This window comes from Polypterus senegalus, chromosome 7, assembly GCF_016835505.1.
Source record: "Polypterus senegalus isolate Bchr_013 chromosome 7, ASM1683550v1, whole genome shotgun sequence".
Classification (NCBI taxonomy): Eukaryota; Metazoa; Chordata; class Cladistia; order Polypteriformes; family Polypteridae; genus Polypterus; species Polypterus senegalus.
In genome coordinates, this window is record NC_053160.1 from 156,353,418 (window position 1) to 156,373,875 (window position 20,458).

At 40.4% G+C, this 20,458-nt stretch overlaps 1 protein-coding gene across 2 annotated transcripts in view; it reads right to left on the minus strand.

Annotated features, from left to right (window-relative positions):
• Nucleotides 1-20,458, minus strand: part of epb41l4a (erythrocyte membrane protein band 4.1 like 4A) — a 486,901-nt gene that overhangs the window by 223,674 nt on the left and 242,769 nt on the right. For both annotated transcript variants that reach the window (XM_039759425.1, XM_039759424.1), the window contains exon 4: nucleotides 6,929-6,980. In XM_039759425.1, the coding sequence (XP_039615359.1) occupies nucleotides 6,929-6,980 (52 nt within the window). The remainder of the gene's footprint in view (nucleotides 1-6,928; nucleotides 6,981-20,458) is intronic.

A 20,458-nucleotide genomic window follows, 5' to 3' on the forward strand; every position in this document is an offset into this window, starting at 1 on the left:
AGACCGAGACAAGATTTTTCGACAGGGTAAATTTTAATTGTTAGAAAGAACAATGTCTGTAATCTGAAGACAGGACAAAGGGCCTGCTCTTCTGTGCCATTATTAGGAGAGCAAAGAATGTGTCTTCATCTTTAAATCTTTTATTCCTCACTGAAACCCAGAAGCATGGAATGTAAATTAAAAAAGGGCCTCCTGAAGCTCAATATATCTCCAGAGGAAGACAGGCAACTGGGGTTCATTTCAGAGCTCACATACAGGAGAGATGAAAAACACTCTCAGCAGTGACAGCAATTTGGAGCCTCTGAGTGCCAGCACCTGGGCTCATCACAGCAGGCTATTTTTTGCAACAGACTTTAGTTTGGATAAAATGCTTCGTTCAGAAGCTTTGATTCAGCCAATCAGTTAATTTAACAGGATACTCGAAAGGTGTCAGTGGCTGAATAGGATTTAATTACGCCAGTCATTCACACAATTCTTTATAGCAGAGCACCTAAAATAGAGCATGTTTCATGTACGTCAAAGACCAGAAGCAGTCTTTGCTAGCAGAAGTGATAATCTTGTGGCAGGTTTCTATCCGTATGAAGTTCATAGGTTCTTCCCGTGGCTGTGTGAGTTAAAGTTTTCCTCACATATACTAAAGATGCCCATGTTGGGTTTATTGGCAATGCTGAATAAGCGTGAGTGGGCTCTTGGGTTTTTGTTATTGACAGGCACCACTCCCACAGTTGAATGGTGCTCTGTTGTTGTGGCCTTAAATTGGATTAAACATGTTTAATGCTTAGAACATTACAAAAATATTTGATGACAAAGACCATTCAGCCCCACAAGCTTACCGGTCCCATTCACCTAATGCACCGTTAATAAAAACCCATCTGCTCTCTCAATAAGTCCAGTTATACCGTAGCCTTGGATGGGCCGCCAGCTTCTCGCAGGACAGTAACAATAATAATATTTTCTTAGTCAATTAAAGCAAAATTATAATTAGTATCCACTTATTCAAATGTACTGTCCCAATGAGAGAATTGAAAAGTATTAAGGCGCTTTTCCACTGCATAGTACGGCACAGCACGGTTCAGTACAGCTCACCTTGGTTCGGCTCAGTTCGGCTCGGTTTGCGTTTCGACTGCAGTTTAGTACCGCTTTAGAGTGGGCGGGATTATTCAGGTGTCGTTAGAGTTGCGCCGCCTCTACTGCCGTGACACCGTGGAACTTTTACAACAACACGCAGACAACGACAACACTTTAGCTCGACGACGCGCAAGGGTAAGCATCTAAAAAAAGCACATCACTAGCTAACTTTTATCACTGTTGCAAAGCATAAAATGAACTTAACTGCCAGTGTAACATTAAAATGCTGATTCTGTATATTACAGATCTTCCACATTTTGCAAAAAGTCGCAACAGACCATCTGTTTGGACATTTAACCGTGCCTCAGAGTGGTGGGATGTGATTGTTCCCGGTTTTACAAACACTCAGTGGCTGGAGAACTTTCGAATGTCTGAAGCAACATTGATCCACTTATGCAACAAACTGCGTCCAGCGATGGAGAGACGGGACACAAACTTCCGCGTGTGTGTACCTTTAAAGAAAAGAATAGCCAGTGACGCAGTAATGACGATTTTCTCCGGCCAATCAGTGACCAGCAGAGTTTACACGTCACGTTTTGGTAACGGTTTGGCGCTTGGAACCTCGGCTGAGGTGGTACTAAAAAAAGGACTAGGTACCAGGTACTGTTCCCAGTGGAAAACCCCCCAAAAGTGAGCTGAACTGAACCGTGTCGTGCCGTACTATGCAGTGGAAAAGCGCCTTATGTGACTCTTTAATAGCCAAATCAAAGCAGATTTAAAAAATAAAAATTCAAATCCAACATTAACATTCTGCTCCTAATAGAGATATTATAAGCCATTTTCACAATACCTGCTGCACACTAAATACTCTTCACTGAAACGTGGATGCCTAGACTATCACAAGATAAATAGCCCAGGATAACGGTTCTTGCCACCATGGACAGGAAAAAATACGATTGAATTGTAGAAGAAGCTGATTATTGATTTAAATATGATCAGGAAAAGCAGGTTTGAAATGGATACATAGGCAACAGTTCAATGATTATATTTTATAACAGCTCCACATACATGATAAGGGCAAAATAAAAAGAATAATGATGACACATGTATGTTTACCGCAAGTCTGTTAACAGTGGAACTATGAGGAGTGTAGATCTTACATTTAATGATGGTATGTTTGATGTAAAGAGCACTTTACACATACCGATCAATAGTGCAACTGTTGGTTTATATAATTTGTATTACAGTTGGAGCACATGTGAGTTTAAACAACTTGTTGAAGGTCAATCAGTAATTCAGAGCTGCTGATGGAACTGGCATTAAGTGTGATGGCCAAGCCACTGTGTTACACTGCTGGGTTGACATTCAAGTACAAATGCCTATTGTATGTTACAGCCATTTACTGTAAAATGCAATGCACAGTTACTCACCCAGACGTTTCTCTATGAGGTGATCAATCCTATTTTCCAGCCATGATTTTTATCTGACAGCCCATTTCAATTCATAGGGGGCAGCTAATAGGCACATAACTCCCAGCAACATTAGGAACAAAGCAGTAATGTCTCCGACATCATTATATTACTTCATATTACCCATCCATCCATGTACTAAACCTGACATTGTCTAATTTTAGGATTGCGGGGAGCTGGAGCCTGCACTTGCATCACTGGACAAGTGCTAGAATATCAAACACTCTCGCACATGCAGTGCTTGGCCAGTTCTGAGTCTGCAAACCTGTATGTGTTTGGAATACAAGAAAAAAAACGAGGACACAGAGAAAATCCATAAAGACAAGGCGAGAATGTCTTGCTCAATACAATGCAGAGTGACATCCCATTATGTTATGAATGCCTAAAGTAAACACCTTTGACAACATTTTTTTGACATTTTTTACAGCCGTACAGATGTCATGCCTGTCAAGAATTAAACCTGTAATCAGGAACAAGCCTGACTAGTGTGCAGGTAAAATAAAAGAAAGGGATTAGCTCATTTATTTATACACATCTTACGGATTACAGTAGTGCTGCACAGAAATAAACTCCTTTAAAATATATATGCATATATCTTCTGGGGTGGGCTGGCACCCTGCCTGGAGTTTGTTTCCTGCCTTGTGCCCTGTTTTGGCTGGGATTGGCTCCAGCAGACCCCCATGACCCTGAAGTTAGTATATAGCGGGTTGGATAATGGACAGATGGATGGATGCATATATGTTTGAGAAAAAAAACTATACACATACAGTATATATATATATATATATATATATATATATATATATATATACTGTACACATACATATACATATATATACATATATACACATACTTTGTGCCGAGAGATTTAACCACGCCCGGGGCCGGAAATAAAAGACAAAGAGTAGGATAGCTGCTGTACAGGCTTTTAAATGTTCAAAGTGCCATGCAAGATGCAGATCACGCGGCACGGCAGCAACAACAAGCCTGCAGCTGATCGAGCAAAGAGGAGGTAAAAAAAAAACTGTATTTGTTTCCCATTGTATCACTGTTTAAGAGGGGGTTTCGTAGTCTCCTTGGGGTGCGTTCAGCCCCCCTCTTCACAACGCAAGCAGCAGAGGCGTGCAGTGGCTGGTGAGCAAAGCAAGCAGGGGGGGAACCCCCTAGTATATACAGTATATATATATAAAATAAAATATACATATATACATATATATATACTAGGGGGCTTTGCCCCCTACTCGCTTCCATCCCACCCTCCCAATCCCCCCCATTAGGGGGCATGCTTCACACTCACCTCTTCGCGTCTCTGCCACTGGTGTTGTGAAGGGGGAGGGGGGCTGAACGCTCACTAAGGAGATGCGGACGGATCAGCTGCTGCTACCGAGCTGCGTGTTCTGCATGTCACACTATGCATCGATCATTTAAAAGCCTGGTACAGAAGCTGCTGCTGCCATGCTGCAAGATCTACAGGTCACGCTGCGTGTCGATCATTTAAAAGCCCGTACAGCAGCTGTTCTTTTCTCTCATTTTCCTGTCTCATGGGACATTAAAGTGTCTCTGAGAAATTGTTTGTAAGTAGGGGGTGACGTGCAAGTAGTCTTCAAATTGTCTCTCCGAGATGATCACGTCTCAACCCAAGATTTTTATATAATATATATATATATATATAGTAGACATATCCAGCATTCCCAGCAAAGCTTTATGTTTTTAAATGGTGACCCTGTTGTTATTGCTAGCTGCCCCACCTGTCATCCACACTGCCTATCTGTCAATGTCTCTGCCCCCTGAAAATGGAGAATTTGTTAATTTGCGATTGGATTCTAGAATTGCAGTAACTCCTGGGCTGTAACCATGAATATTGGCATGTCTGACTTGACTTTGTAGTTCAAGCTGGACAGTTCATAGCGCTTACATTATGAAGAAAAACAGACAAAGCAGGAATTAAGCAACGACCCTTTGATTCTCCTTACTGTTGCACTGCACTTCCACTCTTAATCAGACCTCACAAAGTACCAACATGCAAAAGCAAAAAATACTCCTTTTTATTTACTGTAAATAGAAGCAGCACACGTGTTGCCCAGATAATTAATGTTAAGTTCTAGTCACTTTGTCTGCTAGTCTGGCTTCAATCTGCTTGGATGTTTTAGTTGCTCTGGGCTAGCAGAAGGCATTGCTGGGAAAATAAAAACCTACTGGGACAAACAGGGTCAAGATTTTGGGTTCCAAAGTAGTCTGTCTTGCCCAGATGGTCCTAGAGAGCAACTATGGAAAATAAAGGCCAGATCCGTCAAAGGGTACACACACATGTATAAAGAATAAGATGATTTCACAGCAGGCACCATCATTTTTTTCCCACCATGCACCAGCTCGGATCACGTGCCATTTATTAGCAGTTTGAGTAATTCAGCATGGGCTCATCTCTTTATATCTTTGAAGCCAATGTCACATTATATGCCTTCTAGTCGTGGGGTATGCCAGATCAACAAACTACCATCACTGATACTGTTGCCATCCCATGTCAATTTAAATGACTGAAAATCGTTTGCTATGCCACATATGATGATTACGTGCTGACCATCCAGAACAGTTGTGCTTGTCCCTTTCCCACACAGCCAATAGCATGCTGCCTGACATAGCTGACGCTGTACAAAGGGTTAATAGTGGTGGCAAATTCAGCAGCACTTTGGTCCTTTTTCCATTTTATTATGGATTGTAAATCACAAGACATCTTCTGTTTGTGAGGTCTTAAGCCACTTGATGGAGCTAGCACCATACAACGGGTTAACAGATGAACACATATGACAGGTTCAGCCAAAGTCTCTGACCTTTTTTTTCTTTTTTCCATTAATTTTTAGATGATAAAACAGAAGACAACAGAAAGACAAGCCTCTCTTTTGTTTGTGAGGTTCTAAACATACAAGTTCCTTCTTCCTTTTCTCTGTATTAAGTAAATTGTACTTCTGATTGAGCATTCATTGGTTGTCAGCTCTCCTGCATGCATACAACCTGCCGCTCTGACTAAAGAGAAAATAAAACCGGTTTGATTTTATTGGAGTGAGTCGCAGACTAGTTGGTCTCTGTCTCTGTTGGGTATGTCACATTAGGCGATCGGATTCATGTTACTTTACCGCTGGTGACCTTCCGACCCTCTAAGATTGTGTAAATGAAGACTATGACTGAAAATTGCTGGAAATGTCATCTGATGTAACATGGGCTTAAGTTTCTCCTCTGCTGCTCAAGAGGAGATGACGATGGCAGATTCTGACAGGTTTTGTTACTTAAGAGTACTGAATGAACCTTCTGTTAAAACGTTATTATTTAAATGATTAATTGAATAATTTTCTAATCTTTCAAACTTAATATTCCATTCATTCCATTGCAGGATCATAAGCTAAAGCCTATCCAAGCAGTATTGGGCAGGGACTAATTTTGGGCAGGGAGTCTGTCATTACAGGGCACACTCACACCAGCCAGTTTAGAGTCATATGCATGAACTGGGATGTGAGAGGAGAGTGGAATTGGAGAAGACTCATGAAGACAAAGGGAGACTGTGATATTTTCTTGTTTTTATCTCCGACTCGTGCTTTTCAATTTCTTTTTCCCAGAGTTGCTTGGAGTGATCTTTTGATTTCATTGTGTACGTTAGGCCGTCATAGCGGCTTACCACAAGTTGGACCTTTCAGAGAAAAAAGAATTTAGACTACAAACAATGGAAACCCGAGACAGGGGGTCTCCAGTGAACCAATTATATGACTTCAAAAACCAATTCACTGCACCCGCAAAGATTTAAGTTTGCGATATTAAAGGGGGTGAATACTTCTGTGATCCATTATTTTGCGTTTTATGTTTGTAATTAATTGTGGCTACTTTGCAGAGATCTTTTCTTATGTTGACATTAAAAAGTCTTTTTCTGTTGACCAGTGTCAAAAAATCCAAATGAAATCAACTGTGTCAATTATAAAATAATATAAAGTGAAAACTTCCAAGCAGGGTGGATACTTTATAAACACTGTATGTAGCATGCACAACACCGTACTACCATCTGTTAAATGTTAACTGAAAGGATAGCAGGTTTTATTTCATCATGTTTCTGATTTAACTTTCATTGTAATTCGAAGTGCAATAAGAAAGCATTTCATAAAATAAAACCTTGAAGGGACACAGCTATTTATGCCCACTGCATACGTTATGCTGATATGCAAACTGACTTTCTTTTAATGTTTCTGTTACAAGTGGGCAGCAAGTTACACGAAGCCTCGATGAATACTGTGCATTTGGGAAATGTGGAAGGTCAAGGTTTCATGAAAATATGAAAAGTTGCTTTGTGGAAGAGTACAGCATTAAATTTTTATTTCACATATTGATTGAAAAATCAAGGAAGCACTTACTGTTTATCAAGTCTTTGTGTTCAGCAAGAGTTTTCACTGGATCCAGCCAATACTGTACAAGAAGAAAGAAGAACAAAGTGGCTGGCATTAAAATTAAATCACACCAGAGAAAGAAAATCAAAAAAATATAACACATAATACATTGACAGTTCTATTATAGGAAATAAAGACATGGAGCTAGGTAAACAAAATAGAGAAAAATAAATCCTGCTGTGTCCAAGTTCTGTGCCAGAAAGTCATTATTATATGCCACAGGCTTGAAGACAATCGTGTTTGGCAGGGCACACCCAAATGACTTAGCACCCTGTACCACCAACTGGTCTTCTCAATTTTTACATGAATACAGAAACTCAAATTTGGAAAACAAAGGGTCAACACAAGCATGCGATAAATGAAGGCCTGGGGACTTTGTTTAGGCCTAGCTGTTCAACAGGTATTCCTACCTATCAGGGAGGGCAGCTTGTCTGCCCTTCCACCTCTGCTGCTCAGTCCCCCCAAATCACTTTTATAGCCACCAGAGCTACAGTACTCTGAATTCTCTTTCAGTCAGTCACAAAGGCACGTCATTTCAGCTAAAAATCTGGAAGTCACAGTTTGGAGTGGCTTGTTTTTCTTCATCAAAAATCTGATGAGTTAGTTGAAAACACAGTAGCAAACTCATGTTGTCCCAAGGATTGTTCTCATTAATGTATAAAAAAGCTCACAACTTTGACTTTGCATAGCAATAATGCTCACTTACAACATTACCTGGGAAAAATGCCATTTTGTATTTGGGACACTGAATATAAACGGCTAGGATCGTTGTAACATAACAAACATAAGAAAATTGACAAAAGAGAGAAGACCATTTAGTCCATCAAGCCTGCCTCTTTAGCTAATAGCTAAACTGTCCCAATATGTCACCCAGATACTTCTTACAGGTTGTCAAGGTTCCTACTTCAACTCCATGTCTCAGTAGTTTGCTCCAGATTCTCACAACTCTTTGTGTATAGGAAGCCCTTCCTGGTTTTAGTCCTAAATGTTCTTCCCCTTAACTTCCACTGATATCCTCAAGCATGTGGTTTAGCATTAAGTTGAACGAATACTACTAGACCTACTTTATCAATGTCTTTGAGGATTTTATTGGCTTGTATTAGGTCCCCTGGCAGTCTCCTCAGCTCAAGACTAAATAAGTTTAATTCTCCAATTCCATCAGAATAGGCCATGTCCTTAAGTCCTGAGAAACACCTGGTTGCTCTACTCAATGATCAGCTCATCTTGCCAAGTTTATGCTTACAAGAAACTGTGAAGACATTGTCATTAACCATGATTATCATGATACTTGTGCAAATGCCACTGTACCACCACCTGACTAGGCCTCATCATCCAATCGCATGGTTTCTCATATCAGTGCCATGCTAACGACACAAAGCGAAACCTGTTGTTACCTCCTGTGGACAGCACAGTATCAACTAGAATCTCTGCATGTCTTCCAGATATTTCAGCCTGGATGAAGTGCCACAATCTACAGTTCAATCTTCTTGTTATCCCTGCCAGCCAGTCTGCTCAACTCCCCAGCTCTGTACAGCTTGGCTAATTGTCACTAACACCTGCCAAGTCAGTACGCAACCTTGAGGTGATGAGCATTTACATTTATCTGACCGCATTTCAAATGTCTCTCATTCATGCAGATTCGCTCTGTATAACATCAGCAAAATCAGACCTTATCTGACTGGATATGCAGCACAATATCTGTTGCAGACTTTGGTCTTGTCATATCTGGATTACTGCAACTCACGACTTGCAGGAGGAGTGCCATATACCATCCACCTGTTTCAGATGGTCCAAAATGTAGCGGGTCATCTTGTATTAAATCAGCCAAGACAGGACATGACATTGGCTCCCTGGAGCAGAACACTTTAAGTTCAAATCCTTGATGCCTTCCTACAGAATAGTCAATGGATCGGCACCTGCATGTGTGGAGACACTGGTGAGGAGCTTCTCACCCATTCAGGTTTGCAAGTGAACAGCACCTGTGTGGTATCATATCTCAATCCAGACTCTCATCATGTGTAGCGCATAGTTGGTGGAAAGAGCTGATCACATCCATCCCAACTGCTCTCTCCCTCAACGTGTTTAAGAAGCAACTGAAAATCCCCACTGTTCTGTGAATATCCGTCAATTTGTTTAAGAATGTTTTTTGCTTGGTGAATACCCGCCATATTGTTAACTGATAAGATTTGGTTATGCTAGCTTTATAGCCCCTCACTTATGGTGACCAACATTTGTAATTTGTTCTGCAAGCCTTGTTCAAGACAGTCCCTAGACTGATGTTCCTCAATTATGCTGGCCTCGATTGCAAGTCGCTTTGGAAAAAATCGCCTTCTAAGCAAATAAATGTAAAGGCACTGTTGTGGTCAAAACTTTACCTGTGACTGACAATGTTGGGTGATCAATTTGTGCTCAATCCATACACACTAAAGATTGCTAATCACAACTGACCTTTTATACCATGTGATCAAATCATAAAAACTCCTTGCCCATTTTACCCAGAGAGAGTGGGCAATGACACTTGATTCATTCATCAAGACACTTGATTCTTTACCACCAGGTTAAACACTCTTGACAAGGCAGTTTTTGTAGAAATCTCCACAAAAAGAAACAGACTTAAAATACAATCTGTGATGGATCAGTGTCATGTAAACTACCTGGCACTGGTGGGTCAAAACTTTTAAAATGGATGACAGCTGCATTGCAACTGGGGTTCTTATTCATGAAAGCATTCCTGAAATGTGTCTTTGGGATACTGTGGGATATTCCAGTGATACCCTCCAGATGATCCCAGAGTCTTTCTCAGATGAATTAGATATTATTGAATACTGTCGAAGTCCACCTGCCTGAGCGTGTACACTGTGTGCGCCATTAAGAACTTGAATCAAATGTTTCCCTGCTCTTTCTCATAGTCTGTGTTACTGCAAGCATGGAGATGGTCTGGTCTGGGGTCTTTTTGTGCACCACAGGTGTACACTTTTCAGTACCAAATCCTTTATAACAAAACATTATTTACGATAATATGCACTTTTCAGAATACAGCAAACATGAAATAATAAAATTTGTAACATATAAACCATTGTTTCCCACTAACCATGCCCTAGAATTCTAAACCCTGTTGAGGTCCCTGGGTGCTGTTGGGGGAGGACCTCCCTGGTTTTCATATGACCTGAATGTGCTTCTTAAAGGACACACTGTGGTACTGGAAGTATTCTCAGGCCTACCTTAAAAGGAGCCCACCGCCTCACATCAGTGAGTCAGAGTCGGGAGGCAGCATTTGACACTCTTGGAGGAAGAATTCAACTGAATTGTGTACAGTAATCCCTCGCTATATCGCGCTTTGACTTTCGCGGTTTCGCTCTATCGCGGATTTTATATGAAAGCATAACTAAATACATAACGCGGATTTTTCGCTGCTTCGCGGGTTCTGTGGACAATGTGTCTTTTTACTTCCTGTACATGCTTCCTCAGTTGGTTTGCCCAGTTGATTTCATACAAGGGACGCTATTGGCGGATGACTGAGAAGCTAACCAATCAGAGCACGCAGTTAAGTTCCTGCTTGCTGAATGCATTGTTAACCAGGAAGTCTCGTCTCGCTCATTCAGCATCAACGTGTTTCGCTGTGTAAAGAGTTGTGCTCTTTTGTGTTTATCTTTGTGCATAGTCAAGCCCTTCATTATGGCTCCAAAACGATCTGCTACTGCTTCAGGGGCCATGCGCCCAAGTGTAAACGGAAGATGTTAACGATTGCTGAAAAGGTAAACGTTTTGGATTTGTTGAAGGCTACGATTCTTTTTATTTAAAAAGTAGGAAAGGAATATAAGATCTACGGCCGCAGTGTCCTTTTAACCAGGGTGCAAAATGAGTTGTAAGTGGATGTAATAAGGCAGTAGTCTGGATGGAATCTGCTTTAGGGATTTGGATTGAAGACTGCCAGAAGAAGGACAACGGCAGTGCTACACAATCGCCTGAAGTGGCTCCTTTAAGGGCTGTAACGCTCTCCTTTGTTGTGCAGTAAAATAAAACTCATTGTTATCGGACAAGTCATTGTGTCATTGTTGGTGAGTAACCATAATTAATTTTCTACTAACAGTACTCAGTACATGTACGTCACGTTTAGTGTCACTGTACACACATTTACTGTATACTATTTTTGTTGCATTGTACGTATTTATTGCTGGTGGCCTGTCTATCGTAATGGCTGTAACATATGTGATATCGGAGACACTCAATATCTTTAAAATAATATTTAGGTTTTACTGTATATAAACAGTGTGTTTATATACATAATTTCAATGAATCGTACCTAATATCTAAGAGAATACAAAGGGATTATGCTGTATAACTCTGCGGGGAATATTTATAAACAGTGTGGGAGAGTTTATAAGGGATTAAAATATATAAAAATAACCATAGAAACATATGGTTTCTACTTCACGGATTTTCACCTATTGCGGGGGGGTCTGGAACGCAACCCCCGCGATCGAGGAGGGATTACTGTATTGCTGATTGATTTTTTGGTGGACGATTATTGTAAGGTTGCTTTGTTTAAATATGTATCATTTATTTAAACCCAGTTGGACATTACTGTGTCTGTGGGTTGGTGCTCAGTGGCGCCCCCTTGCGGTTACAATGTATATAATGACACATGTAAGCATACAAGTTTTTATCCATTTTCTCTGTGCACTCCAATATTACAGTTTTCTCTCCTGATGGCAGGACATGCTGTTAGGAGTAGTGTCTACACACAGACATTCGTTCTCAAACCTGTTTAATTCAATTCAGGGTCACAGAGGGCTGGAATTCACAGAAAGAAACCCTAGACAGCACGCCTGTCCATTGCAGACCTACTAATACACACCCACAGGGGCAAATTCAGAATCACCAATTAACCAAACTCATTCATCTTTTGGGGTTGTGGGAGAAAAAATGCTCTCTCGATTCACTAACACAATGTCTTACTGGAATTTCTGAATGGATGAATAGTAATTTTCTCAAACTAAATAAAGAGAAAACTGAAATTTTTGTAATTGGCAATAATGGATACAATGGGGTTATCAGAAATAAACTTGATGTATTAGGATTAAAAGTTAAGACGGAAGTAAAGAACTTAGGGGTAACTGTTGACTGTAACCTGAATTTTAAATCGCATATTCATCAGACCACTAGGACAGCATTTTTCACTTAAGTAACACAGAAAAAGTTTGACCTCTTATATCATTGAAAGATGCTGAGAAATTAATTCACGCTTTTGTTTTCAGTCGACTAGATTACTGTAACGCACTCCTCTCAGGACTACCCAAAAAAGACATAAATCATTTGCAACGAGTGCAGAATGCAGCTGCTAGAATCCTAAATAGGAAAAGAAAATCCGAATACATTTCTCCAGTTTTGATGTCGCTACACTGGTTACCTGTGTCTTTCAGAATTGACTTTAAAATTCTGCTTATGGTTTACAAAGCCTTAAATAATCTCGCTCCATCTTATATATCGGAATGTCTGACACCTTATTTTCCAAATCGTAACCTTAGATCCTCAAATGAGTGTCTCCTTAGAATTCCAAAAGCTAAACTTAAAAGAAGTGGTGAGGCGGCCTTCTGCTGTTATGCACCTAAAATCTGGAATAGCCTGCCAATAGGAATTCGCCAGGCAAATACAGTAGAGCACTTTAAAACACTGCTGAAAACACATTACTTTAACATGGCCTTCTCATAACTTCACTTTAACTTAATCCTGATACTCTGTATGTTCAATTCATCACAATGACTATTCACAGTGGCTCTAAAATCCGTACTGACCCCTACTCTCTCTTCTGTTTCTTTTTCCAGTTTCTTTGTGGTGGCGGCCTGTGCCACCACCACCTACTCAAAGCATCATGATGCACCAACATTGATGGACTGAAAGCCATAAGTCTACGTGACCATCATCATCAAGTCCTTCCATGAGAACCCTAAATACAAATAGGACTGTTTCATTTATGTTAGGTAGATTGCCCAGAGGGGACTGGGCGGTCTCATGGTCTGGAATCCCTGCAGATTTTTTTTTTCTCCAGCCGTCTGGAGTTTTTTTTTTTTTTGTTTTTTCTGTCCACCCTGGCCATCGGACCTTACTTATTCTATGTTAATTAATGTTGACTTATTTTTATTTTTTATTGTGTCTTCTATTTTTCTATTCTTCATTTTGTAAAGCACTTTGAGCTACATTTTTTTGTATGAAAATGTGCTATATAAATAAATGTTGCTGTTGTAGATGCCCCAGAGGATGAGTGGGTGTAACGCCCAGGATGGAGACAAATTCCTTACACAGCTGGGATGCCATTACAGAAGGATAGAATAAGTGGGGGCAATACCCGGCAGGGACGCCTTATGATTCCTGTCCTGATTGAGATGCCCAAAGATGTCAAGAACTAGCAGGGGAGCAATTCATCCCCCACCATTCTAGGTGACAGTGTCCCTCATGTAGGGTCTCAGTTTAGATACCCACGCTCAGGGCTCTAACGTTATAAACCCCGACCTGAATGTGTGAGGCACCTGCACCAACCACCATGCTACCTGGCTTATGAGTGTTTAGTAAATACTCACTGCACAAGGCTCTGTAAGCATTATGGAGCTCCAGGGGTGCTGACTTGTAAGGTATTCTGTGTGTACTCATGGATGCACAGAACTGTCCTGAGTATAAATCAGCTGCAGAAGAAACTAAGCAGCTTCAAATTTAAGGAAAACAACTTAAAATACAGAGAGAGTCTTGACTTAGTGGTTTGTGTTTTTTCCAGCCATACAGGCACAAAATCAATAGTATGACTTAAGGTTAAACAGAGAAAGAAAATAGAGGAAAAATGTTTAAACAAAAGTGTGTTACTTGTGCCAGGAAGGCAAGAATGCACGAAGTATCAAATTAGCAAAAGGAGAGTGGCTTGCATGGTATCACGGGGTGAAATTGCAAGATACGTTTGTATTCAAAGAAAAAGCTATCAGGAGAGATGTGGCCTCCAGCGCTAACATTCCCAAACAAATGGGAACAGAAGATAGGACAAGAGTTTCTGGACGCAAATATTTCTTGTTAACAATAGTGGGGGTGGCGGATAAGTCATGCTTGGGTAGTGACATATGTAGGATTAGATAAATTGCTTTGCCTTTTTTTTCTTTTTTCTTCTCTTCATGCTCCACTACTAGTGCTGTAGTAATCCAAGTAGATGTGGAGGAAAATCATCTCTAATCATGTGTGCCATGTGGTGATGTCCAGTTAAAAAACAAACATTACTTTAATCCACATTGTTTTTCTTTTTGGCCATCAATTTTTTATTAAAAATATATGTTGGTACCCACCTCAACCCCACACAATCAAGTTATAGAGGTTAATCTCGGAGGACAGAAGATAAAACTCTACAAAAGAAACAAAAAAACGATACGTGGACACCAAGTCAGTGCTCCCATCTGAGAATCTGACAACTTGTACATACAGTGGGTTTAGAAAAGAAATCCCCCTCTTCAACATATTCACATTTTGTTCCTTTACAGCCAGAAATGAAGATTCAAAATAAATATTGCTCCAGCTGGATTTATTCAATGCAACAACGTATAACAGCCGAGTGAAAGATACAGTATAATAGCAACAGTTCAGAAAACAAATTAAAAATAAAAAAACAGAATCACTGAGATGGTTAAAGGATGACCATCACGCCCATACATTATGGAACCACCTTTTGCTTTGATTACAGCCATGACTCTGCGTTTATACTTCTCTATGAACTTTGCACACCTAGACTCTTCAATATTTGCCCCCTCGTCTTTCCAGAACTGCTCAGGCTCAGTCAGATTGGATGGTGAATGTTGGTGGACTGCAATCTTCAAATCATTCCACAGATTTTCAATTGGGTCTAAGTCCAGGCTCTGTCTAGGCCACTTTTTTCTGCCACTGTATGGTCAACTTTGCTGTGCGCTTCGGGTCTTTGTCATGTTGGAAGGTCATCCTCCTTCCCATTGACAACTTTCCAGCATAGGGCAGCAGGTTTTTTTCAAGAATTTGATGGTATTTTGCCACATCCATTTTTCCTTCTACCCTGACAAGTGTCCCAGTTCCTGCTGCATAGAGACACCCCCATAACACGATGCTACCACCTCCATGCTTTACTGTAGGTATGGTGTGTTTTGGATGGTGAGCTGTTCTGGTTTTCCACCAGTTATACCATTTGGCGTTGAGGCCAATTAGTTTGATTTTAGTCTCACGTGACCATAACATCTTTTTCCCTTTGGCCTCAGAATCTTCAAGGTGCATTTTGGCAGGCTTAATGTGGTCTTTCTTGAGAAGTGGCTTTTATCTTGTAATCCACCCATACAAACCACAATTGTGGAGCATTTCTGAGACTGTTGTCTCATGCACACAATAACCACTTTTTGTCACAAATTCCTGTAACTGCTTCAAATTTGCCACTGGCCTCTCTGCCCAGTTTCCTCCATGCTCTTCCATTCAGTTTGTATGGAATGGCCTGATCTGAGTAGGGTCCTAGTAGTACCAAAGACTTTCCTCTTCTTAATTATGGACTTCACTGTGCTCTGAGGGATTGATAAAGCCTGTGAAATTTGTTGTATCCATCTCCTGACTTGTGCCTGTCCATAACTTTATCAATGAGATCTTTTGACACCCATAGTTGATTGTTTGCCTTCAGTTGTACTACCAAGCACTGGAATGCTCTAGGAATAGCTGAACGGATTACAAGGATTACAGTTGATCACAGGTGGAAGCCGATTAGCTTGGTGTGCAATGGAGAAGGTGATTAGTTATACCTGACTGAGTTTACAAGGTGATCCTTTAACCATCTCAGTGATTCTGTTTTTTTATTAATTTGTTATTATGTCTTTCACTTGGCTGTTATAAGTTGCATTGAGTAAATACAGGTCAGGTCATGTAAGGTTGGGGAGCAAGCACTGGTACAGCGCATTACCACACCCAACACATGACCCAACAGCTCGGGGTCCTGGTTGGCAACCCCTCAGGTAGACTTCCAGCCAGTCCTACCTTCCAGAAATGACCATCTATCTGCTACAGTCATGTGTTATGTGGGCATTCACTGGGCCTGGTACAGCCACTTAAGTCCTCAGCAATGAGGATCATGTGAGCCAGATCACCCTCAGGGAATCAAGATACATGGCTGTAGAGACGTAACTGACGCTCCCTCACAATGCAAGTGATGTGCTTCATTCGGGACTCCATGAGCAACCGCTCACAAAACACAAACTCAAACAAAGTCCTCTGAAAGTCCTGAGAACAGAGGCAGTATGGTAAACTGGTGGTCCGAGCAGGTCTTATCTTAACCTGACGAGGAGCTAAGTGAAGTCTCTTTGGCTTGAGCAATTCTGAGGGTTAGGATTAGGGTTAGGGTTTTGTTTTATTATTTTTCATTTATAACTGCACTTTACTTTTTGGTTGTATCACTGTACAAAGACTGATTTTATTAGTAATTTCTTGTGTGGCACAAGACTGTAAATGGGCACATGTAAACTAAACAGCTTTTGTATTTTTTCTAAAGACATTTTTGTTTCTGTATCTCTCTGTGTTCTCACACTGGTTGCTCATTTATGACTACAGGTGCCAGTAGTTCAAGCTTTGTGCAAGGGGCTGCTGCACCGGGCATCACAAGTGACCTTAATGTAGTTAGTCCCAGATGGCTGTAAGGTTTATTTTTCCCTATTGCTTTATATCCACTAAACCCTGTACTCTTATGTCTTTTATATTGTGTTATATTAAATCAGTTATTTTAAACACACTTGGCCTTGTTGACTTAAATTGGGGATTTCAGGATCTGCCTGTGAATAACCCCAGGCCATAATTTATTACATTTGATAAAAGTACTAAGCAAGTTTAAAGTACAGTATTTTAAGCATCATTTTTAAATGCTAATTAACTGAAGAATTAAACTAAACGAGAGAATTCTTGAGTATGGAAGCATCTGTTCCAGTTGCTGGTCTGTGGGTTGAGGTTAATTTTAGTACACTGGCCACATCCGTGGTTTTTTATTATCAGAACATCAACAAGCAGCTTTCAATATGTCAGCTTGGTGTGATTACTGCTGTGTGGCCACCAGAAAGGCGTTTACTTCACAGGCTACCTGATACCACCATGTTGCTATCCTGTGTATCCAAAAGGAAAGGAGCCAAGCTTTCACGGAGAAGACGCTACTTCATTATTTACTGCCAACACCTGTCAAGGAAATGTAGGAGCTGCAATTGGAATATTTTTTAGGATCAATCACCAGAAATAAACCCGATAATAAAATAAAGAAACAGACTTAAAGTTAGTTCATAGAGAGACGCCTGTCATGCAGATGCTTAACTCAGAAATGGAGAGAGCAAGACTAGCAACTCAGTGCACTAATGGAGAGGGTTTGGATCCTCAAAAAACTAAGATAAAGGAAATGATCGAAATCATCTCCTCAACATCACCAAGCCAGCATTGAAATTACTCAAAACCCTGAGTAAAAAAATGAGCAGAATTGTTTAAATGGGATGTTTTCTGCCCATTCCATTGCCTAAAAACTTTAATTTAATGAACATATTTGTAAATTATACAACTTTATACCAAAAGAGGGTCCTTCGAAGGATGTTACACTCAGGCTATACCTGTATAATGTATTAGTGTGGCCACATCTGGTGTTCTGTGTGCAGTTCTGGACTCCACGCTACAAGAAAGACACAGCAGCAGCTGCAACAGCACTTGAAGCGGTGCAGAGAAAACGATCAGGTGCATCCTGAGACTTAAGGACATGTCCTACTGTGTCGGACTCAGAGAATTAAACCTGTTTAGTCTCGAGCAAAGGAGACTACGTGGGCACCTAATCCAGGTCTTCAAAATCCTTAAAAGGCATTATTACAGCAGATACAACAGAATTCTTTCAGCTTAAACGTACATCATATACTCAAGGACATAAGTGGAATTAGGGGCATTTAGGACTCGAGACCAAAAGAACTTCTTTACACAAAGAGTTGTAGGAATCTGAAACAAACTACTAAGTCGTGTAGATGAAGGAGAATACACAATAACCTTTAAGAAGTATCTGGATGAGGTATTGAGACCGCTTGCCTAGAGGGGACTGAGTGGTCTCATGGTCTGGAATCCCTGCAGATTTTATTTTTTTTCTCCAGCCTCTGGAGTTTTTTTTTTGTTTTTTCTGTCCACCCTGGCCATCGGACCTTACTTATTCTATGTTAATTAATGTTGACTTATTTTTATTTTTTATTGTGTCTTCTATTTTTGGATTCTTCATTTTGTAAAGCACTTTGAGCTACATTTTGTTTGTATGAAAATGTGCTATATAAATAAATGTTGTTGTTGTTAGCTATTAGCTAAACAAACAGCCTTCATGGACTGAATGGTCTCCCCTCATTTGTCAAATTTCTTATGTTCTTAAGATAACCCCAATTTCTTTTAGTTGTAATAATAATGATAAGTTTTATTTATGTAGCACCTTTCATACACTCAGGGACACTTTACAATTCAATAAATACATTAACATGACGGTAAAAATTACATACAAAAAAAAATAATACTCATTGAAAAGATGTGTTTTTAACAGAAGTTTGAAATGAATAATAGATTTTTCCTTGCGAAGGCTGAGAGGGAGAGAATTCCAAATTTTAGGGGCTATCACACTGAAAGCTCTGACCCCCATAGTTACCCACCTGTGATTAAGTTAGCGTCCGATGATCTTAATGCATGGGCAGGAGTGTAAGGAAGCAGCAGCTCAGACAGAAAATGAGGGGCTAACCCATGAAGGGCTTTAAAGGTGAGAAGAATGTGCCTTTCATAGTAAACACTTTGACAAATTTCATTACTATCTGATCAGTCTTTTCCTTTACATGCAGTCTTTTATAATGAAGAGAATCAGAAACCGTTCAGCGCCTTTGAGAGTTAACGGTGTACTCAGTCCCTTCCCATAACAACTTATAGAGCAGCTTTTTGTATCAATGCAGAAACTCCTTATTGCAGCACACACAATCATAAAGAGTTTTACAAAGTTATTAGCCTTTTCATAGTGAACACCATTAAAGCACTTCACTACGTAATGACACACATACAATGTAATGTAAAGATACAGGAAGATTTAGAGATAATTTTTGTCTACTAGTTAGAAGGCTACTCCATTGCCATTTATACTGAAGACTTCTCGAGTGTTTCTTGATGTTGTATTTAATGTGTGGTGTGGTATTCACTGTCTGTGATCGGTAATCAGCCACTGTCAGTGGATGCTGGGAGATATACGACAGAATATTTAACCTTCAACTTTTGTTAATAACCCCGTTTCTGCGCGGGTTTCCTCCGGGTGCTCCGATTTCCTCCCACAGTCCAAAGACATACAGGTTAGGTGCACTGGCGATCCTAAATTGTCCCTAGTGTGTGCTTGGTGTGTGTGTGTGTGCCCTGTGGTGGGCTGGCGTCCTGCTTGGGATTTGTTCCTCCCTTGCGTCCTGTGCTGGCTGAGATCCCCGTGACACTGTGTTAGGATATAGTGGTTTGGAAAATGCCTGACTGACTGACTTTTGTAAATAAATAAACTTTCAGAATTTACAGTAAAATAAATGACTTTAGAGGGGCACTGTGGTTGACACTGTTGTCCTCCAATTCCAGAGTCAATACTGGTGAGGTTGATTAATAACTCTAAATACTCCCCATCTCAGTGAGTATCACCTGTGATAGACTGGCATTGTCTCCAGGATCAATTCCTGCTTTGCTGTGACAGCTGCTGGGATGGCATATGGGTAACCTTTAAGAGTCTTAGATTTACATGTTTTTGAGATATGGGAGGAAACCCCTTGTACAATGTTTTCCTACTATATCCCAGATCCATTAATTTGAAGCCACTGAACTGAATTAATAGATGAAGAAATGGCATTAGGGCGGCATGGTGGCACCTCGTAGTAAGAAGACCAGGTTTCACATTCTGGTCCTCCCTGCGTGGAGTCTGCATGTTCTTCTTGTGTTTGCGTGGATTTCCTCCCACTGTCCAAAGACATCGGCAATGTTAAATTGGCCCTAGCGTGTAATTTGTGTGTGTGTGTGTGTGTGTTCACCCTGAGCTGGACTGATGCCCTGTCCAGGGTTTGTTCCTGCCTTGTGCTCTGTGCTAGCTGGGTCAGGCTCCAGCACCATAAACCCACCCAATGAGACCCTAGTCTGGATTACCCCTTAATTACTCGCACTATTTCTCATCTCATAAGCACTTGCATGGTGTACTTCACGCACCAGTATTAAAATGGCTATTTATATGCCATTTTTATATGTGAGGTTGTAATATAAAATATTGCAATAATTTGAAACTGTACATGTTTTTAATGTAATTTAATACCACATTACTGAATAGTATGACACAGTCAAGGACTACTGTACATAAAAATAAACCCAATCCACTTCTCCAGTGCTCATTCGTCACCAGTCGCACTCTCATCCACTGCAGGATTTGCACTTGTATCACATTTCATTTCAGTTGTTGAATGTTCTATGCAGACA